At 40.8% G+C, this 27283-nt stretch overlaps 1 protein-coding gene across 11 annotated transcripts in view; it reads left to right on the top strand.

Annotated features, from left to right (window-relative positions):
- Nucleotides 1-27283, top strand: part of TRPM3 (transient receptor potential cation channel subfamily M member 3) — an 805281-nt gene that overhangs the window by 291496 nt on the left and 486502 nt on the right. For 4 of the 11 annotated variants that reach the window (XM_043565218.1, XM_043565216.1, XM_043565213.1 and 1 more), the window contains exon 1: nt 15761-16589. The exons of 5 other annotated variants lie outside the window; for them this stretch is intronic. In XM_043565218.1, the coding sequence (XP_043421153.1) occupies nt 16413-16589 (177 nt within the window). In that variant the 5' untranslated portion in view covers nt 15761-16412. Of the gene's footprint in view, nt 1-15760; nt 16590-27283 lie in introns of those variants that run through there. 2 more of the 11 variants (XM_043565220.1, XM_043565221.1) reach the window with 2 other exon arrangements.

Genomic DNA, 27283 nt, shown 5'->3' with positions numbered 1-27283 from the left:
CTGCCTGGGTGGTTTATTTGGTTGAACCCCCAACTCTTGGTTTTGGCTCAGGTCACGATCTCATGGTTGGTGGGTTTGAGCCCCATGTCGGGCTCTGTGCAAATGGTGTGGAGCCTGCTTGAGATTTTCTCTTTCCGTCTCTCTCTCTGCCCCTCCCCTGCTCACTCTTTCTCTCTAATAAACTTTAAAAAAGGATGTGTAGAAAATGCTTTCTAGTTAGAAACTCGTATAAACACTGAAAAACCAATTGGAGGGCAATTTTTTCATTTAAAACCTGGAAATAGAAAAGCACCAGATTTTGTCCTCAGATGCTGCGGGGCAAATATAAACAAAAAGAGGGCCAGCTGGATAGAGAAGCTAAGGAGACCTTTGATGAGGAACCAGGTATGTGAGTTTGAGGATGGAGGTTTCTATGCCCAGTTCCCTTTCTATTTTTTCTTGATTTCTAATACAGTAATCTCCCCTACCCCTTTATCCATGGTTTTGCTTTCTGGTGCTTTCAGTTACTGTGGTTTGTGGTCAGCTGTTGTCTGGAAGTAGATGATCTTCCTTCCACCATAGTGTCAGGAGGTCAATGGTAACCTACATTAGGCACCTCGCTTCATCTCCTCACATAGGTATTTTGTCTTTGTACATCGCCACAAGAAGGATGTGCACAGTACGTAGGATAGTTTGAGAGGGACCACATTCACAGTGTGTTTATTACAGTATATTGTTAGAAGAATTCTATTTTGTTATTACTGTTAATATCTTCCTGTGACTATAAATTTATCATAGTTATGTATGCATAGGAACCAACATAATCTATGTAGGGTTTAGTACTATCTGTGGTTTCAGACATCCCCAGGGAGGAGAGGGAGGATTTTGGAATGAATCGCCCGCAAACAAGGGAGGACTACTCTACTTCCTCTTTGCAAAGTTCCGGTGTCTATTTCTACTTGCAAAAGATTCTTAAACGTGTATTTAAACTCCTTAAATAGTAGAAAAATGTTGCTTTTGTAAAAATAATGCATGAAATGTATCCTCTAAGCCTGAAGCTTCCTTTTGGACATTTTGCAGAGCCCTTGAATCTTTTGCATATGAGACCTTTGGTGACCTATCAAAACAAAGAGCTGGTGAGGATTATAACCCAAAGTCATGTGCTATTTCATGTGGAAAATTAAAGAGAAATAAGAGAAGAACCATCTATTTTCAAAAAAAAAAAATTAAAACAATTGGAATTGCTCAGCCATTTTACCTAAATTTGTTGACATAGTTGCCAAATATATTCTCTACAATCCCACTAATGAATCTTCAAAACTCAGTTATCACTCTCCATGTTAGTAACACTTGGACAAGCTTATCTTAAGTATTTACTAAAGCATTTAAAGTAATCTGTTCACTTGATATTTATCAGACTATTAGATTTTTATTTGATGTTCTTGGTACAGGGGAGAAGCTGTCTCAAACGTAATAGATTTTTGCCTTAAGCTGAAGCCATGAAAATGGTGACACTTAATCTTTATTTTTTTGAAGTAATACCCTTTTCCTCTTGTCTCTTTTGTGTGAATTTCAATACTTTTATATTAGTTTCAAGGATTAGTCACAACATAAAAAATAATTTGTTGCATTCTTAAGCACCCGCTTGGAGCATTATTTTGGTCTCAACTCTCTAAGAAAATTTTACCTTTGATTCCAGAGGTTAAAGAAAAATTTGGTCAACCACTAAAAACATGAATTACTACTATTTGTTTTCCTTTCTCTAGTTGTGATTGTCTACACAGATTCTAGAGTCATTTTCTGAAATGGAATCCTGACCACATTTACTCCCACACTTCAGAGCCTCTCAACTTTCTGAACCCACCCCGACCCCATCCACTGCAGTGATACAGTTCAAGCATCTTAATTCAAACCATCATGGTCCACCCCCAGCCTATTCTTTAGCCATACAAAACTACTTCCTGTCTTCAAAAGGTTACCATGGGCCCTCTTCCTTCCTCACCTTTCCCAGGGCTGTTCTGACTATCCAGCTTGCCTTTGGTTAAATTTACAAAAATCTGGTGCTCCCAGTAATAGCTTAGAAATTGCATGTCTTCCTGTGCTCCAGACTGAGACCACCCCCAGATACTCCCTCTCCTGTGCTCCTTTTAGCATTTTCTGCATATGCTGATCTAGACCTGGATTAAAGAGCAAAGTTAGGAGCACCTACCTAGCTTCTGTCATATAGTGGACATTTGAGTGTTATTAGACATACCATAATACTCCTGGAAATGTCCTAAGGAGGAGGCTAATACATTTATTAGAACTTCTCTCAAGGAGATTAAGGTATACAACTGGGAAGAACTGATTGAGAAGTAAGTAGGGTTGAAGAGGAAAAGTCCTCAGGAAATAGGTTGCAATCAAAATATGGTCCTAAATCAAAGCTATCTTCTCAGATGAGTGTGGGTACCTGTGACACATTTAGCTTTTTAATGTTAGTGTTTTTTTTTTTTTTTAAGAGAGAGAGAGAGCGAGCGAGCATGAGTAGACAAGGGGCAGGGAGAGAGAGAATCCCAATCAGGCTCCACACTGTCCACACATAGCCCAATGTGGGGCTCGATTTCATGAACCGTGAGATCATGACCTGAGCTGAAATCAGGAGTGGGATGCTTAACCGATGGAGCCACCCAGGTGCCCCTGTGACAGTTTTATGTTACTAGATGGAGTACCCATATTTGGTGACAGAATTGAATGACTTAGGGCAGTAGAGGAAAGGCTGGTCCTAGCAATCTTTAATCATTTCCCACATGACACTCAGCCACTCCTCCAAAGGAGAATTTAAAGGATTAACACTTCGAGCCAGTAGCTACAGTATTTGTGGTTTTAGCTGGTCTTGAAGTCTCTGTCCTATCTTGTTTATCCGGTGGCACTTACTATGCTATGTGAACTTCTTGTTTTTTCAAGTAATGTGATGTGTTCCATAATTGTGTGGATTATATTTGAACCTCTTTCATCCTTAGAAACTGGCATAGTGTTAGACAAATAGCAGACATTCAGAAGGAATTGGTTAGATGAATCAATCTCAATCTGTCCAGTTAGTGCAGTCAGTGTTAATTAAATCACTTTTAAATATTGTCTCCAAAAATGTGCAAAAACCTTAAATTTATGATCAAGTGGGATAAAATTCTAGGCCTAGAGAAATATGTTTACGTACTTCCTCAGCAAACAAATAATATTTGTATTCTATATTAATAGCCTTTGACACATGACTATTTCAGTCTGAGAAAAATCAAGTCGATCTGAAATTTGCTGATAGATTTTTTTTTGACTGAAGATTGCCATACGTTGAGGTGTATCTGGCCCAGATGTTTCACAGCATAAACCCCTACAGAATGCAAAAGTCTCTGTGTCTCTGCTTCCACGTGGCTCTAGAGATGAGTTTATCCTTGAAGGCTGCCCTGTTTATAGGGGCAGTAAATACTAGGCAATATTCACTTCTTATTCCAAATAGATAATGGTGGAAATGGTTTATTTGTAATACACTGAAAATGGATGGAAACAATCTAGGAAGGCATTAGTCTCAATATGTAAAATGTTAGCTCTCGAAAGACCTCACCAGAGTGTCACCATTGCTCTTACTTTATACCATCATCCTGAGGTCCAGAGGAGTGAGGTGCCCTGATAAAGTTGACACTGCTGCTGACTGGTACACATGGAGGAAAATCCAGCTCCCTTGGCCTCCATACTACCTACTCCCATTCTGTATAATGCTGTCTCCATGGCTTCTGCCTCTCACCCTTCTCTCTGCCCTACCCCCTCAAAGAGAACTGGAGGTAACAGATGGCAGGATTTGTGTAAAGAGGGGATTAGTTAGGGAGGTGAAGAGTGTCTGAGAATTTGCTGTCCAATGTATGGACAAGATGCAAACATAAGATACCTTCTGAGTCCAAAAATAAGTTTTGGCTCCAGATGGATGCTTGAAGAGTCGCTCAAGTCATTCAAGGATGCTGAAGATGATCATAGTAATTCCAGAATGTTGGCATCTAGGTAAGTATGCTCTTGTAAGGTGTATTTATGACGAGTTCCTTTTGTTGACTGTTCTTGATCTGTTTGCCTCTTGCTTGTCTTTACTATTGTGAGGGCTTAGTGAGTTTTCAGATTGGATTTTCCCGCAACTGGTTTGGTGCCTAGTTGACAGCTCTAAGAAACAGAAGTTCTCTGTTTTCTGGCTACCAGTCCAGAGAGCTCAGTTCAAGGTATTGGCTCCGATCTTCAAAGTCTGTAGTGGCTTACATTCGTTTATTCAATGGTTGGCCAGTAAGATGCCATTCAATTCACTCACTACTTCTTCCTGTACGTCTTGTGGCAGAGATCACTGCCACACTGAATGTTGCAGGATTGCCTCTATCAGACACTGAGATGACAGAATTCCAAGGCAGCTGGATTCTTTCCTCTACAGAGATAATGTTTGTAAGAAGGAAAAAGCCCTTAATAATATTTGAAAATATGAAGGAACAGGCATCCTTTAGAACAGATTGTCAATTATATCATGGATCCCTGTATTCACAGTTGCTGTTGAAGGAATTTTATCACACCATTTGGATGGGACTATAATAAAAAGAGTAATAGAGTATTGCAGTTTGGTTAAGTATCAGCAAGGAGATTGTAGTCAAAATATTTAAAATATAATGAAAGGGAGAGCTTTTGAGATAGGCTAGGCACACTTGTGCACAGACTTTGATAGTAGGCGAAATAATGAGGTCAGGAAGGAAGGAGAACAGAGCCAAGATGGAGCTGAGAGTTCTGATGGAACAGCTGTAAGAATATATATAAACAGGTGTTGATCTGAACGTGGGTTGGCAATGGTCTTTCCTTAGCATAACATTGATAGAACTACCAAAGAAATGACAGCTAGCCTTGAATGTGTATATGTTGAAAAATTGCTTAAAACTAACAGAACAAAATTCAGAGACAAATAGAGAATTGCAAACATGCTAGTGACTCCTACGACAATACCCTTAGTACAAGAGAGCTGCTATGAATTCATAAGAAAAATAAAACACTAACGTAAGAAGAAGCAATTTACTAGAAGAATTACAAATGGCCACAGGAAAAATGGAGCTTTATAAGTTACCAAATAAATGCATGATATTTCTTTTTCTGTGATCAACTTAGCCAAAAGTTAATTTAAATTAATGATATGACTAGTTTTGTCAATGATTTAGTAATAGGGACATTTTTTACATATTGCTGAGGGGCATGTAAAATGGGTAGCAGTTTGGAAGTACCTATCAAGAGACTGAAAAAATTCATGACTTATGAGCCAATTATGCTTCCTCCTAAATGGTATTTTAAGGAAATAATCAGACGTGTACAAAAATGTATAATACAGTATATTCTTAATAGCATTATTTATAACAATAAAAATGGAAGCAGGCTGATTATCTTGCGGTGAATAACCCATAGAATTCTATACAATCAGGTAATACTGTATCTTCTAAGCCTATTGAATAACACGGAGATGAGTTCGTGATACAATAATCTTATTAAGCTATAGGTAAAGCATGATTCCTGAAATACTTGACAAATTTTCAAAAATCACATCCATAGTTACTTATGGGTAATGGAATTTTAGGTAATTCTTATTTCCTTATATTTTGGGAATTTTTCAAACTTTTCTATATTGAACAATTGTTCTTTTGCAATCAGAAAAAAAAAACAGTTAATAGATTTTCCCAAGGTTTCTTACCTACAGAAAATTCACACATTTTGACTGTATCACTTGATGAATTGCAGCAGTTACATACAGTTGAGTTACTGCCACTGCATTCCGGATAGAAAATATTTCCATCACCCTAAAAAGTTACTCATGTCCCTCTGTAGTCAGCTCCATCCTCCAAATATCCCTGGCAACCACTGCTCTGCTTTTTGTCGCTATTGTTTTGTTTTCTCTAGAAGACTCAAAATCTGTTAGGATTTTGAGATGCATTCATGATGCTGTATATGCTGTATTTTGTCCTAAAGAACATATTTTTTTTTCTTTTTTTTTTTTAATTAAAATTTTTTTTTCAACGTTTATTTATTTTTGAGACAGAGAGAGACAGAGCATGAACGGGGGAGGGGCAGAGAGAGAGGGAGACACAGAATCGTTAACAGGCTCCAGGCTCTGAGCCATCAGCCCAGAGCCCAACGCGGGGCTCGAACTCCCGGACAGCGAGATCGTGACCTGGCTGAAGTCGGACGCTTAACCGACTGCGCCACCCAGGCGCCCCCTAAAGAACATATTTTGAATATTCAGTGCATGGTTCATTCCAAAAATTAATCCTGGAGTGGAGAGGCAGGCCATGGGCGTAATGAAAAGAATGAGATACTGAGCCTGGAGACCTTAGCCAAGTCATTACATTTTCCCATTCTTAATTTGCTCATCTGTAAAATGAGGTTAATACCACCTTCCTTAGCCATGCTTCAGCATCATTGTGAGTAACAAACCATAATAGGCCTCTTAAACTGCTTTGTGAGGCATGAGCATCAGTTCCTGGTTTTATTGTCATTATGATTTAATTAAGATAGGAGATGTGTAGTTCGGTCTTCTTATCCTCTTGAAAAGGACATGTGTCTTTATGCAAAATAGTTTGCCTTCATGAAGACCTTTTCTGAAATTAGGTTAAGCCCTTCATGAATTGCCATCATGGGAGATGTTTGAGAATGGACCAGAGGTTTGAGAATGTTTTACCACAAGGGTAACTGATAGAATTCTCTAGCATGAGTTATTTTCAATTTTTTTTTTCAAAGTTTATTTATTTTGGGGACAGAGAGAGACAGAGCATGAACGGGGAAGGGGCAGAGAGAGAGGGAGACACAGAATCGGAAACAGGCTCCAGGCTCTGAGCCATCAGCCCAGAGCCCGACGCGGGGCTCGAACTCCCGGACCGCGAGATCGTGACCTGGCTGAAGTTGGACGCTTAACCGACTGCGCCACTCAGGCGCCCCTAGCATGAGTTATTTTCAAATCCAAGTTCTGGTATCCACACTCTCCTTCTTTTGCATTCTTTTCCAAATCCCTCTGTGTTTAGAGCATCATCTCTACTAGCAGGAAAGAGTCTGAGAACATCCTCCTTTTGTTATTCTTGTGTTATCAGATAAGCAATTCTTAGACTTTTCAAGGCAATGGAGTTAAGATTTGGGGGAGCAAAAAGGCACTGAGAAAACAGTAAGTGTTCCCACCTGTTTGCAGATAAGCACTAGACACTATAACTTTAAATGACATGAAAGAAAGGATACAGCAAGCCTGTCTGGGTCACCAAATTTTGGTTGGGTGTCTGTCAAGTTCTAGATGTTCTATAGGACCTGAGATACAGTTGCTAACTACCCTAATGGAGATGCAAACAAAACAAAACAAAAATAAATAAATAAAAGCAACAACAAAAAACGTCAATTAAATAGTTACAAATTCTGAGAAGTAAAAAAAAAGATTTAAACAAGAGCTGTAATGGAGTTGTCCCAACTCTGTAGGGAGAATTGGATGGTTTTGTTCATGGGAGTGACTTAATGGGTTTTAATCCTGGGTGATTTCATAAAACAGAACTGATCCTTCTCTCATCTGATCTGTAGCCAGCGGTTTACTTGCAAAGAGTTTAATTAACATGCAAGGAAAAAGTGCACACAGGAAAGCTTTATCTACCTTTTATTTCCTGAAACAATAGTTTCTCAAGATTTTCCCATTGGGATAATGCCTGGTAGTACAGGACATTGTAGTCTTCCCTCTAGTCATCTATTGGCTTTCTTGTCGGGGAGGGCTCCCCACCTGGGATCCCCATGCAGTGAACGAGATACCCTATGCCAGTGCATGTATCCATTAGGCTCCTGTGGATAGTTTGGGCTGGATTTACAATAGCGGTCAGAATCTGATTCATTAGCCAATTGAGAAACTGTTTTAAATCACATTTTTCGGCACCTTCATTTTCTAACTTAACTGCTTCAGGTCATTAGTAGAGTTTTGATAATATTTTCCCCCAGATGTTCTGCATATTTCATAGAAAGGTCAGGTAACCCAGAAGAATCCTCATCGTTTTCCTTATACAGTTACACAGAATCCTTTGGTCTTTACTTACTGTGATAATTATCAGGTTTTCTGGCCAAGTGTATCTTTTGTGTGATTGCAACCTCTTATTGCCCTGATAAATAGTTGAGAATATGGTTTTTCAGTTGTGAAGAATGATGATGGGGTTATAAGATAGCTAACCAAAGTATCTGAAACTCAGTGGCCTTAAAAATAGATTTTATTTTTTATTTATTATAAAACACACAGTATATCAAGAATTTATATTTGAATTAAAACCATGGCTCTGAAACTCAGGGTGTAAACTTGGGAAAATATTTAACCTTTGTGTGCCTCAGTTTCCTCATCTGGAAAATACAGCAGGTGGGTATACAAGTAGAATAGTAGGAATTCAATGTATTTGAATATAAAGAATTTGACTCACATTTGCAAGAATCGTGGGAATCCTTGAGAAACATTCATTTTTCCACTTAATAAATACTGTGTCCCCGGCACTTGAATCATATATTGGCCTACTAAATGAGTGAGGATAAATCTTTGTCTCAGTGAGCTTGCTGCCCAGGGCAGGCTTCCCCAGCCCAGATGGAACTGGAGTGTAGGGAAATGTGGAAACCCAGAGCCACTGAGAGACCCTCAATCCTTCTGTGCTCTGCAGGATTTTGATGTTAAGGTTAGATGCACTGAGTGGCTTCTCCTCTTTTCTGATTGTATTAGTGGTCAAATACTACTTTGCTTTAGAAAACCACAGGAAACCTTGTGTGAGTGTTTTTTTTTTTTTAATTGGCAGCAGCATATTGTAGTGGGGATGGGAATAGATTGTAGAATCAGATAAACAGAGTATAGAATCATAGACCTGGATTTAAGTCCATTTACCAGCCATGTGACCGGCAAATTTCTTAATCTCTTTGAGTCTATGATGTCCTGAGACTACTACCTCACCTATTACCCATACTATGAATATGAGGAGAGTAATGCTGCAAAAGTTGTTTGCAAACAAAATAGGTTTGTAGTAACATCTAACAGAACTATGCCTTTAGAAGACCTAGCACATTTTAGCACATAGTACATGCTCAAAGTTACTAATCATCATTGTAACATTATTACAATTAGCCATTGTTAATTAGCCACTATGTTTTTTTAAGATGAAGATTTATAAAGGTTATTGGAATTGTCCAGTGATAGAATGTGGATTCAAACCCAGTTCTTCCGGTTTCAAAATCCATATTGTTTGCATTGATTTTGTGTCTCCTCAATGAGAGAGAAAAAGAAAACAAAAGCCAGACCAAGTCCTCTGAAAAGCTAAAGTCATTTAATTCTTGCCACTACTCTTAGTCAAGGTAAAAAGGAAAGGCTTATGGTTGTTAAAAAAGATATCAGAGTAAACATTAGCAGTTATACGTTTTATGGAAGGCTGATAAAAATAGACGGCACGTATGGTTTCCGTTAGCTTTCTTCATTCAAATCCTCGGCTGTGCAGAGCTACCACTCAGGATCGTCCCAATCACAGCATGTCTCTGTTTCCCAGGTGAGCAGACCTTATGGTTCAACCAGTGCTTGCAATTTGTGTCAGAAGCTCAGATGCAGAAAGGGGTGTGGTGTTGCTGCGGCAGGTTTTGGCTCTCATGGGTGGGCATCATAAGGTGTTCGGGAAGGTATATGTGAGGCTTGAGCTTGAACTTGTGTTTTACTTAAGCATCCATGGACTCCAAGATCTGACTTAGGCTGCACTGTCGGCAATGAAATGTTCAGCTTCCCTCCAATTCACACGATTTAGTCAAACACTAATTGGAGATTCACAGCTTAAAATCCCCTCCCCAAAATGTATTCATTGATGAGTTCTTCACCAAGTTGGTCAGATTTTTGGCTTCATAATGGAAAATTATATAAAATATCTATATTCTGCGTGTGTTTGTATGTGCACACGTGTGTTAGAGAAAGAGGGAGAGAGGTCTAGGCTCAGAGTAGAGAACATCTACAGTAATGAATAGCCTTGCAGATATTAGAAGAAGGCATATATTAAGTGGTTTAGAAATGCATATCTTAAATTCTTATATTTTTAACAAGCCTCCATGGACTCATTAAAATTTCAGCATCCCCTGAAATCCCACAAAATTATCCCCTTTATAAATGGAAGTTTTAGGTTTTCAGAGCTTGAATGACAATGTGTATTAGCTTTTGGCCTTTGAATATTTGGCGTGTGTGTGTGTGTGTGTGTGTGTGTGTGTGTGTGTGTGTGTGTCTGCATCTGCATGTAGGGTTTCTATTTTTGGTGAGACAGAAGCTGCATATATACCTTAGGGTTTTCGGAAGCGAAACATACTCTATTAATGGAATCTGTGATCCCCTCAGCTGCAGAAAGGAAAGCCGTAAGCAAAGCGCCCTGTCTGGGTCTCCTCACATGTGTTGTTTGCTGCTTATCTTCTAACTGGAGGAAGCAAAGGAGGACGTGAAGTTGTGTTTTGCTTTGCTTTTCCAGAGCAGTAGCTTTGGGGAAGGCCATACATAGAACTTGATATTGATAATTTCAATTGCTAATATTTTTTGACCTTTTACCATGGGCCAGTTTCTCTTTTAAGGGCTCCATACATTTTAGCCATTTAACTTCCCAGTATTTCTCTGGCATAGGTAGTATAATTATCTGGAATTTGTGGATGAAGAAGGTAATGCGCAGTGAGGTTAAGAAATTGCTCAGAGCTACACGAAAGGGGTAAAACGGTGTTGACATCCAGGCCATGTATGGCTTGTGCTCCTAAGCACTATGCCAGTGGTGTCGGCGAAAGAAATAACAACTCTCATCATAACCATTATTCCATTTAAATGTGTGTTTGCCATATAAGCATTGTGCTAGTTTTTTATCATCACAAAAACCCCAAAGTGGAAACTATTGTAGATGCCATTTTACAGCATGAAAACTAAGACTGACAGGTTAAGTAACTGGCCCAGGCCTATGCAGCCAAGTAAGAGGGGTTTGAAATGAGTCTGACCTCAAAACGAGCAGATGAAGATACAGAAGAGGAAGCACAGATGGTCCAGTCTCTGCCCATTTCTTGATACAAGCCTGGGCTTCTCATTAGCCAGGCCTGACCACTGCCTCCCTGATGAGTCAGGGTCAAAAAGGTAAAACACACACCACATTTCCGGTTTCAGGTGCCAAGGAAGCCACTTTGCTGCGGAGTTTCTGTTGGGCATGCTCACTCTAGGGGTCAAGGAAAGAGCGTCTGTGTGAGCATCAGCTGTTACTGAAAGAACCTTTATGAGAAATGATTCAAGGAATTGAAGAGGATTAGACGCTATTATACTTAAAGTTCCTTTATGACATAATAGAGACTGTACCCCTAAGAGTATTTCTCAATAATTGCAATCCATCGTGTGAAGATAGAATAAAAGTCTAAGATTTGTCTACTGAGGAGAAGAGATTTAAGGGGAGCCTTTTGTCGTACACTGGGACAGCCATTCTCTGGAAGAGACGCTTGCTTTAGAAATTAGAGGGAGGGACTTTCTGCCACTAGAGCTGTCCAACTATGGAATGTGTGGCCTCAAAACCTTGCCCGCTCCCTGTCGCTGTAAGTTTTTGTGCAAAGGGTGGACAGCAGTCAGGGAAGTGAGGAAAGATCTCAGTAATGGGGCGGGGAATGGAGAAAACAGGTATTCTAATTCTGCGATAGTGTCATTTCACACGGAGTAAGTGCTATCGAAGCTATAAATGTGAGTCCTTTATTTTAATAGATTTTAATGTATTTTAGAATCTATTACCTATAAAAGATACCAAAAGGAAAAACAATGTGAGTTTTTTCGACAGAAGGTATTTCACCTATTAGAAGAATATCTATTTGGAAGTAAGTTAAGGACTGTTTACTCTCAATTAAACGTATAAAGAGATTTACTGTTTTGGAAAACACTGTAGAAGCATCTAAAAGTTTCTAACAATGTTATAACTGTATTTGTGGTTGAAGGGAAGAAATGGGAAAAAGCATGGGTTTTTGTTTAAATAAGAATGTTAAATTGTCAGGGTTCACAGCATAAATGATTTTCTGATAAAATTGTTGAATTATCAAATGCAACAGAGCTAATACCCGAGGCCAACCATAAAGCAAGTAGGAAGTTGATAGTGAGGTTACAAAATATTGTGGTACATGAAGTTACTTACAAAGACTTTACCATTGGGGATGTTCGTGCTGTTTCCCTTGAATGCTTACATATCATCTTTCTGCACTTAAGTACGTTACGCTTACTGTTAGAGCCTGAAAATATCTGTTCAATTACTTTCCAGATACCTATTGAACTTTAACATTAAAATATACTGTGAAAAATTACCTTGGAGCCTTTTTTGAGTGTTTGGTGTAGGAAACACATTTTAGCAGGAGGCTTTGGAATGCTGAACTACCCAGACACTGTGTCCTTGCCTTTCTGTTTTCTTAGGTTTTCATGGGTCAGCCCCTTTTTATATCTAAAGGATGTAAAGTAAAACAGTGTACAAAGTGGTACATTGAGGGTGCCATGATATTTTTTTTAAATGTTTATTTTTGAGAGAGACAGAGCATGAGTGGGGGAGGGGCAGAGGGAGAGGGAGGCACAGAATCTAAAGTAGGTTCCAGACTCTGAGCTGTCAGCACAGATCCTGATGTGGGGCTCAAACTCACGAACTGTGAGATCATGACCTGAGCTGAAGTTGGATGCTCAACTGACTGAGTCATCCAGGCACCCCAGGTTTTGTTTTTTTAAAGAGAAGGAACATGGTCTCCCAAAGGAAGAAATACAGAATGTCTATATTGTGGCTCATTGTCAGCCATGAGACAGCTCAAATCTTATCATGATTCTTTTTTTCCCCTTACCATGATTCTTAAATTTAGCATCATTTATATGGGAAATGCAAAGCATGAAAGAGAAATAGTTTGTTCAAAGGCAGACTTCAGAGTGCAGAGATTCGATGGGTTGGGTTTGCTATTTGTTAGGACACTGACAGCTAATATGTCCTTGTCAGATTTTTAAAAATTTTTTAAAAAATACTTATTTTTGAGAGAGAGAGAGCATGAGTGGGGGAGGGAAAGAGAGGGAGACACAGAATTCAAGCAGGCTTCAGGCTTTGAGCTGTCAGCTCAGAGCCCGACGCGGGGCTTAAACCTACAAAGTATGAGATCATGACCTGAACCGAAGTCAGACGTTTAACTGCTTAACCAACTGAGCCACCCAGGCACCCGACTTTGTCAGGTTTTTAAGTCTGCTAGAATTTTTTCTGCAGATGTGTAAACATCCACGTTCATCAAATTTGTAAACAAGCCTTTTGGATTGATGAGAGGCTAATGTTGAGGGCTTGGCTCGCTCGTGTGATCTCAGCTCTTTCCTCATTAGACTTCTCTCTGAAACCCAGGAAGGCAGCATTCCATGCAAAAATTGCATTTCTTGAAGGGGGTGGGTTCCTGAGAACCATGCTTGAAATGTTGTGATAGCAAACAATTCTGGCACAAACTACTCCAGTGATGGAATAAGAACCCCCCACCTCAGGCGCTGCCAGCCTTCTTTGATCTATACCTCTCTTGCAGCATCGTCTCCAGAGCAGTCCTCCAGAGATTCTGTGCTGCTCTCTAATTGCCATTAGAGAGGGAGGGCTGAGAATCCTCCTGCTTCCTGTTCTGCAGGGTTCCTAACTATTCTCTTTGACTAACGTCATTCACTAAGAATTAAAGGGACTAGGATCAAAGGTTGTGAGTTTTCAGAATGACACTGTCATTTTTGTGGGGTCCTGAACAGTGAGGGGCAGACGAGAGGGGACTGCATGTTGCAGTATTTTCTTGGGGTCAGACTTCTCACAACTGCAAGGGAACCACTGCTTAGCATTTAATAGCTCAGAGATCCTGGAGCCTCAAAGCTCCACTCAGGGCAACCTCTTATAATCTGCTGAATACCACGCTGCAGTATAGCATGAGGAAGCCCATACTTACCTTAAAGGCTCCCACCTTCCTCTTTACCCCGGTTAGGAAACACATGGTAACTGATAGGAAACATTGAGATTCACTCTGTCTTGCTCAACCTCATTACCTGGTCCTAGAATTGCATACACTCATGCATGCTGAATGGAAATTACCAGTGGGTTCCTCCTTCAACTTCAACACAAGCTGCCTGGAAGATGGATCCTGGTGGAAGGGACTTAGTCTGTACCAGGCACTGTTCTGAGGACACATGAGTAGCTCATGTGGGCCTCACAATAACCTCAGGTGTGTTTCCATTTTTATCTCTGTTTATAGATGAAGACTGCAAAGCACAGATTAGGTGAGTAAATTGCCCAAGGCCAGGGTCAGGATTAGAGTTTGAACCATGTAGCCTGATTCTACAATTTCTTTTGGTCACTACTGCATCAACATCACACCAAGGAAATTACCTGAAAGAAATGCTGAGCATTTCTTCTTTAAGCGCTTTTAGCTCAGCTCTTACATAGTTAAGTCACCGGAAAACAGAGGCACTAGGTCCCCTTAATTATAAAAGAAAAAGAAGAAAGAAGAGAGAGCTTGTCTTTGGAGTCCAATAGACTGGTTTTGATCCAAATCCTACTTTTCCTAGTTACGTGATTTTGGCCTGTTAGTAGTTTCTTAAGTCCACAGTTGCTTAATCTTTAAAGTGGGGATATGACCACTGCATCTACTTCATAGGGCTGTTGATGACACGAACTTTAGAAATGCATCTGGAATGCTGACCACAATGCTTGACATGTGCGTGTTAGCTGTTGTTATTTTAAAGTGATCTTTAATGCTTTGTGGAAATAGAATGGTGACAGAAAATGAACCAACTGCACGGGGGACCTATTACAGTGATAATCAGACATTGAATTTTCTACAAGGCAAGTCAGTGGTCTGGGTTCCACCACTAGATGAGATTTTTCTGCAAGTGTCCTTGGTGCTCTAACACAGGACTATTGCGAGGGAAATAGTGTTACAATGCAACGTGTCAGGTATTTATTCGAAGAAATAAAGGGTGGGTTCAGATCCCAAATTCTGAATTACAGCAGGGTCCCAGTGTAGCATGTCTGCCCTCCCCCGTCTTAATGCCGCTTCAGAATGCATAAATCGTGGAGCTAGGATTTACTAATCTCCTCGAGTTAATTAGATGTGGAAAATCAGTGTAGTCATGGGGAGGGACTTAAAGAGGGAAAATAACGTAAGATGGCAATCGTATAAGGATGTGGTGAATCTCTGGGCCGCCATGCCATCGGTCAACTGCACCCACTGTGATCTGATGCCTAGAGGATGTGTGGCAAGTTCACACTTGGTTGTGACATGAACTTCCTCTTCCCAACCACCAGAATTTCATCACTTTCTACCAAAGTGAAATTATCCAATTTCTGCTTTCCAATTGAAAGTTCTCCTTTATTCTCTTTGGCCACAGGAGCCTGAACCATGCTAACTCAGCCTTCCTGCCTCTCTCTCTCTCTCTCTCTCTCTCTCTCTCTCTCTCTTTCTCTCTCAAAGCCATCCTTAGAAAATGATGGGGGGTCAGTATCCCCACTTGAGGAAACTTGATCTTTTATAGAGAGCATCCTGTGTGGCACCTTGAGGGTTAAACTTTTGTTGCAGAGACAGAGTATCAGTGGCTTTCCAGGAAGATATAAGCCCCGATTTAGAAACTGCCATTTCTAAAAGGTAAGCCAAACATAAATTAGTTTGCACTGCTTTCTATGAAAGGGATAACTTGCCGCTCCCACTGTCTCTGTGTTAGTTTGCTTCTTTCTGTGCGGGCAGCCTGTCTGTCATCTACATAATGTATATATCAGGGCGAGGACCTTCACTCACAGCTAATAAAAACCTCAGCGCATGACAGAGGTGTCTTTTACTATGGATCCGTCTTACAATAGGTCTCAATTTACCGTGTCACGTAAATCAAAAGGGAAGTGTTTATCTTCTCATTCGAAGGCATCCCTTCTCCCTCTGTGCCCTAGCCCCTCCCCTCGTGCCAGTTTCCAGCCCCTCAAAGATGCTTTGTGCAAGAAAGTGCAAGTTCCCTCGTTCTGGATTTATTGATTTTCCCTCTTGCTCTCCTCCTGGCTCCCCCCCAAAGCAAGCTAGCGGAGCAAATGGCCCGGGTTCTCCCCCAACGCCTGACTTGCGTTTACTGGGAGGAGAGCCGGAGAGGGAGCGTGCGTTCGGAGCACACTGCTCTGACTGCGACCACAGACTGTTTTGTGCAGGCTGTCCTTCTCCTTCAAAACGGTGCATCCCCTCCCCGGAGCAGCAGGCAGTGTGCCTCCATTCAGCCACATTTGGTATGCATGAGCACGGCTGCAGGGAGAGGGGAGGTGGCTTTCTTAAGAAGGTTCGGTGGCTCAGGAAACGCCACTTGAGTAGTCTCCCAAGTTCCAGGAAGCCTCTGCCCTAATGGAATTTGCAGGTGTGGAGATGACCATGGGATGCCAAGGCCGTGGGGGACCGTCTATTTTCTAGGCATTGCTCAGGTTTGCAATTTTTGGTTTTCCCGGTGGAATTTGGAAGGGGTCATGAATCAAACTGATGCTCCTCGTCCCCTAAACTGGACCATCCGGAAGCTTTGCCACGCAGCCTTCCTCCCATCTGTCAGACTTCTTAAGGTACTGTAACTTGCTGCTTTGAATGGCTCTAATTGTGCTTTGCAGGTCTAAATACCCAACTTCGCACTTGGGCTGGGACACACCTTTCGGGGAGCACAAATGCTTACGGTGCTGGCTCAGTTGTCCAAGGCTGGCTCAGAGAGGCTGTCAGCGGGCTGTAGACCCCCACGGTGTTAGGGAGGAGAGATGGTCTGAGCCACATTTGGGAATGAGATTATGGTGGCAGAGAATGGGCTCCCTGAGTGCTCCCCTCCGTCCCTCAGCCCCCCGCCCTAAACATTCCTAAAATAGAATTAATTAACTTCTTTGGGAGGGTGGGAATAGTAATGGGAGTGAAATCTCCTACTCCAGGCATTTGGCTCCTGGTTTTTTTCCCCCCCTCCCTGGGGAAGCCCTTCGACCCACTTTCCCTTTAAATGGAACCTGAGAGAACAAAGGATTCTCCTCACTATTTTAAAAGCCTTGTGTCCTTAGGTGGTCGCTCAGGTAAAGACAGAGAATGAATCTCATCAGATTGTGACTTCTTTGGTGTCCTTGTTTTTAGAAAGGCATGATAATTTTAGTCTCCTAAGTGAAGCCAGTAGTGGGAAAGTGTGGTTGAATATGTATTGAACGTATGCCTCCAGCTCCCGCTCTGAGTTACACAAAAGAATGGTACTACACCTGAGCTTAGAATTGTTACTCTGTGTCTGCAGCACTTCCTTTCTAGAAGCAAATGCATTGAAGGTACTGAAAAAGTCCTCACAACTCCGTAATAATTGCACCATCATCGACCTTATTATAGGGAAGAAAATACAAATAAAATTTACAAGGTGGACAAAGCGTGTATTTTTTTCTCCAGAAGAGAGAATGTGCTAACATTTATTTGGGGGGGGGGGGCAGGGGAGGAGTCCATATCTCTGAATGTCCCACATCCATGTGAAGTTAAAAAGGCAAAGCAAAGTTCTTCATTCTCTTTTCCATATTAACATGATACTGGGATTTAATGACCACTGGATATTGAGCCTAAGTGTCTACAATGGAGGATTAAAGAATTAGTCCTGGATTAATTATATTGCAATATTTTATTTTTATTTATTGATTTTATTTTTTCTTGCTGAGGCTGCGTTTTGGTTGGGTCAAGTTTGATGTGGACAATTAGTTCTGTCCAGTTAAGTGGTTCCTCACCACAGAGCATTGGCCACTGTTTCCTTATCCTGTTCAACAAAAACCGGTATTAACTTTCACAAAGGCTGGCCCCAGGTCCTGTTCAAACCCCCAGCATATTGTTGTCATGGCGATGGTTTGCTTCCCTAAAAGAGTATTTAGGAGGAAAAACCAATTTGGGAATAAGGAGTGGGAGAGAAGTGTCCTTGGACATAAGTGCTTTTGCTGTATTGGAACAACATGTGTGATAGGGCATGAGAAAGAATGAGGCCAGGGAGCTAACAAATGAATGTAAATTTTCCTCCAGAATCACAATTGAATCAAGAGTCCAGGGCAAAGAATATCTTGACAAATCCAACTAGGACTGAGAAAATTGACTCCGGCAATTCCACGGGCAGCAAGAGACATTTTTCACTTAAAGGCATTCTTTGGCCCGACCCCAAAATCATGCTTTTTAACTTACATAATGACCTTCTTAACAGGTGTACTTATACGACTCTCAATATATTATTCATTAATGCTCTGTTTTTTTTTCTTTTATGGGAAATGCTATTCATCACTTCCTAGTCACAAAACCAGCAGAGACGTATCTATTAGAAGTAGAGTACTGATTTTGAGAACAGCTGTCCTGTTTCTTAACAGAAAATGCTGTTGATGCTTTGTACCACCAGGCATTGTCAGCCCTGTGTGCCAATACTGTGGTCCGTATACGGTTCAATCCCACTGTGCTTTATTAACATGGTGCTTTATAACAATTCATCTGGGGCACCTGGGTGGCTCAGCCGGTTAAGCGTCTGACTTTGACTCAAGCCATGATCTCACGGTCTGTGGGTTCGAGCCCTGCATTGGGCTCTGTGCTGATGGCTCGGAGCCTGAAGCTTGCTTCAGATTCTGTGTCTCCCTCTCTCTCCGCCCCTCCCCACTCATGCTCTGTCTCTCTCTGTCCCAGAAATAAATATACATTTAAAAAAACAAGAAAACAATTCATCTAATTAAGCAAACTGATGGGTAGCTTTCCAAATTTCTCAATATGCTAAAAATGATGTGTTGTCCTAGAGAAGTTCCTTTCCAAATGACATCTGTAATTTTGAAAGGTATTGATCTATCCTAGGAAACTTCAGATAGTGAGCATATTTCAAACTCGTTAAAAAAAGTGATAACCAAATTCTTTCAGCGATACTTGAAATGAGAGCTGCTTCTGTATGTGGGTTTGATAGCCTCAACGTGCTGGATAGGAATGCCATGGAATTTTTTCCCCGTTTGGATTGCTGCTGTCTTGTCTGCTTTGCTAGTCCCTACGTCTTCTTGCCTTGCTTTTAATATTTCAAATAAATTGGAAGTTCCTGAGCAAACATTTACATCTTTTGATCACTGTTCTTCCTGCTTTAGTCCATAAATTAAATATTTACAAACAGTGCCCCCTTTCCCAGTCTCTTACTCCACCTCCCCCACCCTACCACCACCATGTTAATTTAATGGATGGATTCTCTGGGTGTCCAGGAGCCCATTGAAATCATAAGCTAACAAACCCAATTCCTCTATTAAACAGGTAATTTTTAGTCCCCTTCCAGGCATTTTTCTGATGTAATATGTTTATTCCAGTGCTCTGACTTGTCAGTAACACAGTAGAGGTCGTGATGGCAAGGTTAGGTTTAACTAGACTCTGATCACTCACCATTTCTCACAGACTTGGCTCATGCCAATTTCCCCCATGTCCTCTCCTTGAAAATGTGTTTCTTTGGTACCTTATTTCAGCATCACACCAATAATTAGAAATGGCTTTATAATCCTATTTTCTGTATTTCCCATTTCCTAATAGAAACAGGATACTAAAGAATTAGAAGGGGGAGGCTGGCATTTGAAGCATGAATTAAACTCAGTGAATGAATGTTGGAATATACTTATTATTCCTCTGAAAACATCTCATTTGTTGCTTTGTCCATCTCAGCAAATTTTGAACATGCCAACCAACTCCTATTTTGAATGTGGGATTGCATTTGGAAATAACATTTGAAAGTGAATTTTTGGACAGGCATATCATGATGATAGCCAAAAGACAGAGGCTGTTTTCAAACGGATGCATTTCAAATGGGACCCTGTTGAAACTATTTCTCTTCAGTTGTCATTTGCTACGTTCTTATGTGTTTCAAGATTTCATCTTATTAATGACAAAAAGTCATGTTTATTTCAGTAACAGAATGTTCTTAGCATATTTCATAGTCATTATTAGGTCTCTCTCTGCCATTGTTTTATTTGGGAGATTTTATTTTGGTAACTTATGTTGAATTTGAGAATTTTTAGGGTGGAGAGCTTTGTTTATTGAAATCTCAGTGGACTTACTAAAAAGAAAGCTTCTGAAAGATGGGTTGCACTAGGGGAAAGGGAAACTCTGTAGTTCTAATAGATTGTGGTGCAAACATTTAAGTCAGTCTGTCCATGAAGCCCAAATGGTCAGTATCATGTTAGGATCTTCAAAGTTTTATCCTGAGAAGGAATCTGATTTTGCGTGTTGAGCAATGTCAAAGTAGGTTAAAGAAATTATATTCTGGAGTTGGACCTAAACACTGAAGCCTAACTCTGTTGTGTTCCTAACCACCTGTATGATCATGGGTGTGTTACTTAACTTTTCTATAACTTGGTGTCCTCCTCTTTAAAGTGAAGAGTTGAAGTCTTGACTTGGACCCAGTGCTATGATTCCCTGTGGTAAAGGTTACTATGCCCTGTGGGGATGAAAGAACATAGGCTAAAAATGGTTTAGGTGGATTGGATGTTCAAATAGCAGAGGACTAGAATATTCAGCAGTGTTGGAAATCACAGAGGGCCTTAGCTGCTAAATTTTGACATTTGACGATTATCCTGAAAACCATGAGTATCATCAAATGGATTTTAGCAGGGAGGTGACTGCCGCATTCAGGCATGGGATAGATAGATGACTCTGGCTGTACTATCTAGAATGGGGAGGAGATGGTAGGATTGGAAGCTCAGAGATGAAATTGGAAGTCCAGAGAATTGATGAGGATGTGAGTTAAGGCAACAGGAGTGGAGGTAAAATGCACAGGGCTTTGTGAAGTTGATGAATTGTGGTGAAGGGAAGAATTTAGGATAACTTCTGAGTTTCGGTCTTTGTGGCTAGTCTGGCGCTGGTCCCCATTTCTGAGAATAGAGGTCTTGATAATGAAGGACAGAACTTCTCGCTTTGTGGTTCATCTTTGTTGAGTTAGAGACGGTATGTCAGTTATTCTGGCGGGACTGAGAAAAAAAATAGTGCTAATGATACAATTCCATTTTTGGGCACCTGGGTGGCTCAGCCAGTTAAGCGTCCAGGTCTTGATTTTGTGTCAGGTCATGATCTCATAGTTTGTGAGTTCAAGGCCTGCATCAGGCTGTGCCCTGATAGTGCCAAGCTTGCTTGGGATTCTCTCTCTCTCTCTCTCTGCACTCATGCAAACACATGTACTCTCTGGGTCTCTCAAAATAAAAAAAAATAAAAATAAAAAAGAATATAATTCCATGTCATTGAGTATGAGCCCCATTGAATGCCTGATAATAGAACTCTTTGAAGTAAATAATATACAATCAGGAATATCCCTCCTAATTTTTTTTTTGGACTGTAGGTGTAGTAAGCTCTCAGTTTTTTGGAATCCAGTCAAAAAGCTCAGTTTTCTCTCATTTTTTCTCCTCTTAGTCCTCTTTTATATTATACAAAGGATTAATGAACGCAAAGTGGGTAACACAAGGGAAATCCTTGAGAGTAGTGATCGAGGTAGGCTACAAGATGAGGATAAAACCTGCTTAATTACTAATGTTTTCTACTTCTATAATTTCTTGTATTGGTAACCAGTGTCCATTCTATTGAGTGTGTCTTCTACAGTTGAGGCCAGACATTCCAGAAACTGATTTGCCTTTGATGGTCTCAAGCTTGTAGGAAACAATCAGGTTGAGATTTATTTCAATGTGTGTTTTCAATTTAAGACTTCCAAGGTTTCCTTTTCACATCTGAAATCCTGGATCTTGACAGGACACATAGAGGAATATCAATAAATCCAAGTTTTTGCTTGGTCAGGACAAGACACTCCTGAACCACATGTTAGTAGTAGCAGTTAAGTGTCCCCAGCAGGAGAGGAAGCACACACCTGTTAGACGTGTCAGGGAACGTCTCATGGGCCAATTCCACTAAGTACCTAAAAGATGAGACACTTGAAGAATAAACTGCTTTTAGGTCAACACAGTGTATTGTCAGGAAAAAAATTTTAAGGGCTACTAATAAAGAAACTTTTGTCTTTAAATCTCAGCATGCCAACCTCAGATTCCCTTTAAGAAAGTGAGAGAAAGAAAAGAAAGAAAAGAAAACATGTGCTCGGCACTAAAACCCGGGAGAGGAAAAAATCTGTCTGGTGTGTTTGAAATGGTGGCTTGATCCAGGCTGCTGAGTGGTCACCATGTGACTTGCCTTTTTGTGAAATGTTCCTCGGGCAGCCTGACGGAAATTCCTGAGGCAACAAGAAACCCTCCTGTCTCTCCGGAGAGCTCTGTCTTTTGGTGGCCTCTGTTATGGAGAAAAGACTGAAAAGTGTCGCTGGGGAAAGAGGGAGGATGTGGCTGGGAGTCTAAGTCTAAGTCCAGGGCCACCTGCTTCTCAGATGACTTACGGAGTCCCAGGAATTCAGGGCAAGGTCTATCTCCAGGAGAAAGGGTTCTGCCTTCCTTTTGGAGGACTTCCTCAGGGAAAGAGAACACTACCTCCCCAGCAGAGGATTTTCACCCCCCCGCCCCGCCCCCCCCTCTGTCTGTTGGTATAACTCAATTGGCTCCAAGCTCATCTACAGAAAACTAATCATATCCTTGCTGTCCTTCTCTTATCTTCCATGAAAAGCAGTTTTAAAAGCTCTGGCTGATGAAAATAAAAAATAACTAGCCAGTAAATGCTTATTGAAGAATTAAAAAAAAAATGAACAAACAATAAAGACACATGCAATTCTGAGAATGCTGAGGAATCACTTGGGCAGCTGGTGAGCAAAGCAAATATCCAAATATCCAAGCCCATCCCCTAAGGATGCTGATTCAGTAGGTAGGTGGTGGGCCCGGGAATTGGCATGTTAACAAGCTCCTTGGTGATTCCCACGGGAATAGCTCTTAGAAGAACCACACATGGGGGAAAGCTGACACAGATTCAGCAAAGCTGGAGAGAAACTGGATTAAGTGGCATCTGGGCAGAACAGATTTTCTGATAGCAAACAGAGCAAAAGGTTTTAAGCAAACCCTTCACAGGTTTTCAAAATTTAATCATGAACGATCATTTACAGATACAGAAATAAATTGAGTTCAGCTGCCCTGTTTTGATTTGTAGACGACCAGTCTGGAAGAATGGTTGTCCCTATTCCTATTTTTTTGTTTATGGATTTCTCTGTTATTTTCATGAATTTTTTTCCACTCATGTGACCTACAACTTCAGAAGTTTCTATTCTATTCAATTTACATGGGTATCTGTGAACCAGAGCTCCCAAAGACCGTGTTTATGGTCAGAATTTTGCAATATCTTCTAGGCACCCCCTTTATCCTTCATCTATGCCTCTTAGAATTGCGATAGTCACTCAAGCACACGCTCCTTTGATACCAATGGAACGTGATAGTACGAAGTGAGCAGTGGCCTGTTTACTTGGGGGCCAAATCCAAAGCACTCATAACTCATGCCCATAGTGGTAGAATTGGTCCCCTCTACGCCTGCCCTCTCTACCCTAAGGCCTTGACAAATGAAGGAAGAGATTCCGGATAGGGATGGGGAGGGAGGGAAGAGAACATTCAGGGCTTTTGTTTGGAAGAACACATTCAAAGCTAAAAGTAATTTAAACTAGGCATTTTTTAAAATGATGCCCAGTATTGATCAAATAAGGAAAACAGTGCTGAACAAAATTTTGTAGGCTCTCGAGTATTTGAAAAAGATACAGTACCGGAATGGCTGTGGTGGGGGGCTGGCACAACACAAACTTGAGGAGAAGGGTGTTCAATTTTCATGCTTATCGCACATAATTTACTTTAAAAGCATTTGGGTATTCTTCAACCAGTGGCTCTCCTTCTCTACTTACATTTGCAGAGGCACGTGCGTAGGAACTGCCCTTTAGGGATGGCATGGATAAGTTTTACTTCTTCTCCCCCAAATAAGTAAAGCTTTTCAACAATGGATGGATAGATCGGTAGGTGGGGAAGGAAGGAAGGATTGATTCTCTTATTTGTAAGTCTATTCACAGCAACTTTTAATATACTAAATTGGCTTGGAGGGAGATTTATCCACCAAATGAGCTTTTGAGGTGTTTTTTCAAAGTGTGGTCCAGGGCTGCCTGTTACAAAATCGGTTTCTTGGGATTCTACCCAAACTTACTAAGATCAGGCCCACGATGACAGAATCTGCATTTTAGCAAGCAACACAGGGTGATTGTTCTACCCTGTAATATTTCGAGACTGTCTCTTCTGAAGTGAGCCACTTAAGCAGAGAGACCTTGGTTCATCAAAATGAGGCCTCTGGCATGACCCCTCCTCAGTATCAAATTTTTATTAAACTGAGCATACACTCTCTCTCTACGAATTTATATAGGCCGGTAAAGTTTCCATATCATAAAAGTCCGCATGCTCACAGAGCATCGAATGAGTCTCCTAATTGTTTCTTAAGGGATCACACAGGAGAGCTGGTTTAGGTGCCAGAAACGTATCATCCATAAGTGGTATCCTGTGTTAAAAGCAGACATGGCACATTGTTTACGTAAGGAAATGATGCCCGTATGTGGTTAGGAGGAAGAAAAACTGCAGCAGAGAAAGCACGAAGTCTAACTTCTGCCCGGATCATTCGGCCATTGCTGAATTAATAAAGTTCCTTCACATCTGCTGCTTCTCCATACTTTGTTCCAATTACTAGTATCGCACATTCACCAAGTTGTCTGAACTGGAAAACCTGGGCTTACGCCTTTTGCTTTGTTGGCTCTCATCCCTTACATAATCAGCCAATTAGTTCTGCCAGGTTTCCTCATAAATATGTCTCTGATCCACTCCTTCTGTCTATTCATACTTTCCAAGATCAGTCTCCTTTTTTCTCAGATCCAAAATACTACAGTTGTCTACTTCAAATTGATCCTTCCCACGGCCACCAAAATGGTCCACTTAAAATGCAAGTAAGACAAGGCTGTAGTGTTTCACGTTCTTCAGTTTTCCTTTCTATTGTATAATAAAATCTAACCTCCTAGGTATGGTATATAACACCTTCAGTGATCGGTCCTTTGCCTACTTCTCTACGGTTATATTTTGTTTTTCCCTTCCTCAAATCTTGAAATTCCTCATAGCTGGACTTTGTTGCACAAGGTATTTCCGACTGCCTGGAAAATGTGAATCACACCTCCTGCCCAACTCCTGCCCATAGTTTAATACTGGACTCAGGTGAGTTGGATGAATATAGGGATAATTTCCCTGAATCCCCAAAGCCAGATTAGGCTCTCCTTTTATACACGTCCATAAAAATCAGTGGGTATTTTTATCTTTGCATTTAGCGTGTGGTAACATTAGCTCCTTTACCTCATGGGAACCCTGTTTGTAGACAGTTTGGTTCATGTAGCCTTTGGCAAAGAGTTGAGAGTATTTTGGGTGCTAGATATATTACCCTTTAATAGGTAAATGCTGGGATAGATAACTGTGCTCTAGATGTAGTGCTCTGAAATGGTTACTCAAAAGAACCAAATGCTATTACAGAGTCTTGGTATTTTTGTCTCATTAAAGAAAACTTTGAGCTTGAGTTGATAGACTTCCTGTTCGCCAAATTGGATGATTAGTTAAGGAACTGAACCAATAATTAATACTCAGTAAAAGTGATGCAGAATAAAATTACGTACTCAAGGAAGAGACTGTGAGTAGGTAGCACTAGATGCGTGCTTTGAAAGTATTTGCTGAAAGAGAAAGTGCAAGATCGTAATTACCTCATCTATTGATTATGTTGGGGAAAGGGCAGTCCTTAAGTTAGTGATCTAAGAGACTTTAACATAGTGCCTGTAATAGTGTCGTTGGGCAGGTTACACTGTGAATTAGACAAAGTACTATGAGAAGAAAAACTACATAGTTGCTGGGCCATTCTCGCTTTCTTCTTTAAATGTGCCTGTTGCAAGTGTCTAGAGCTATGTAGATATGATCCTATTGTATTTGGGTATTTCCCTTTATCTTTAATTTTTTAAAGTTTACTATTTTGAGACGTAGAGCGCAGGGGAGGGGCAGAGAGAAAGAGAGAGGGACGCAGAGTGAAACCCAAGCAAGCTCTACACTGTCAGCACAGAGCCCCACACAGGCCCAAACCCATGAACTGTGAGATCGTGACCTGAGTTGAAATCAAGAGTCGGATGCTTAACCACTGAGCCACCCAGGTGCCCCAGCATGTCCCTTCAAAGGTACATGTGACTTAGCATTTTTCTGTTATCATTGAGTTATTTTACTGTATCAGCCATCGTGGATAGAAGTCAAATAGAGGGGCGCCTGGGTGGCTCAGTCGGTTAAGCGTCCGACTTCAGCCAGGTCACGATCTCGCGGTCCGTGAGTTCGAGCCCCGCGTCCGGCTCTGGGCTGATGGCTCAGAGCCTGGAGCCTGTTTTCCATTCTGTGTCTCCCTCTCTCTCTGCCCCTCCCCCATTCATGCTCTGTCTCTCTCTGTCCCAAAAATAAATAAATGTTGAGAAGTCAAATAGAAGTCCTTAGTTTATCAGGTTCCTATTGAGAAAAAAATAGATCAGAGTCCAAATAAATTTCTTAGGGAAGATAACTGAATCATGAGAAAAATTATCCTAGAACTTGTAGGTTAAGATCAATAATCAAAGTGAGTGGAAAGAAAGTAAATAATTCTGGTGGGGGGCATAATCTCCATGCTTATCCATTTCTTTGCTAGAAGAAAGAAATGAATAAAAATAGTTTAAAGAATGAACTGTTAAACAGGCATCCATAAAAATACTTGCTGTATCGTGCTAGTTGAGGACCAAATGATGGCTTGACATTTAAGCTCTGGAGATTTAATTTGCTGAATGCTTTGGGCTAGCCCAATGATTTCCCTTTAAAATAGGATTTCCCAACTTCTGCACTACTGACGTTTTGGCCTGGATAAATCATTTTTGTGAAGGCTGGGTGTCCCATGTATTCTAGGACATTTAACATCACCTTTGGATTTAGCCACTGGATTCCAGGAGTACCCTCCTCCCATTCCCATTTTGACAACCAAACGTGTCTCCATACGCTGTCAAATATCCTTTGGGGAACGAAATCACCCCTAGTTGAGAACCACCGCTTTGAACGTTACCTCCCGAAGATGGGTATTTTAAGAGGTACGTAGGTAATTGATTTCACCGGGAACCCAGTAGAGACTTTCTGGTGATGTGAAGGGGATGCTTCGACTTCAGACGCACTTTCTTTTTTATTGTACGAAAGACTGAAATTCAGCTTACATTTGGGAAATTAACTGGTCTAGTTCTATTCACTAAACATAGACTAAGGAATTATTTTCTCATCTTATTGTCAATCATCTCTTGGAAGAA

This window comes from Prionailurus bengalensis, chromosome D4 (assembly GCF_016509475.1).
Source record: "Prionailurus bengalensis isolate Pbe53 chromosome D4, Fcat_Pben_1.1_paternal_pri, whole genome shotgun sequence".
Taxonomy (NCBI): Eukaryota; Metazoa; Chordata; class Mammalia; order Carnivora; family Felidae; genus Prionailurus; species Prionailurus bengalensis.
Note: the sequence above shows the minus strand (reverse complement) of the source record. Positions and strands in the feature narration are given on the sequence as shown.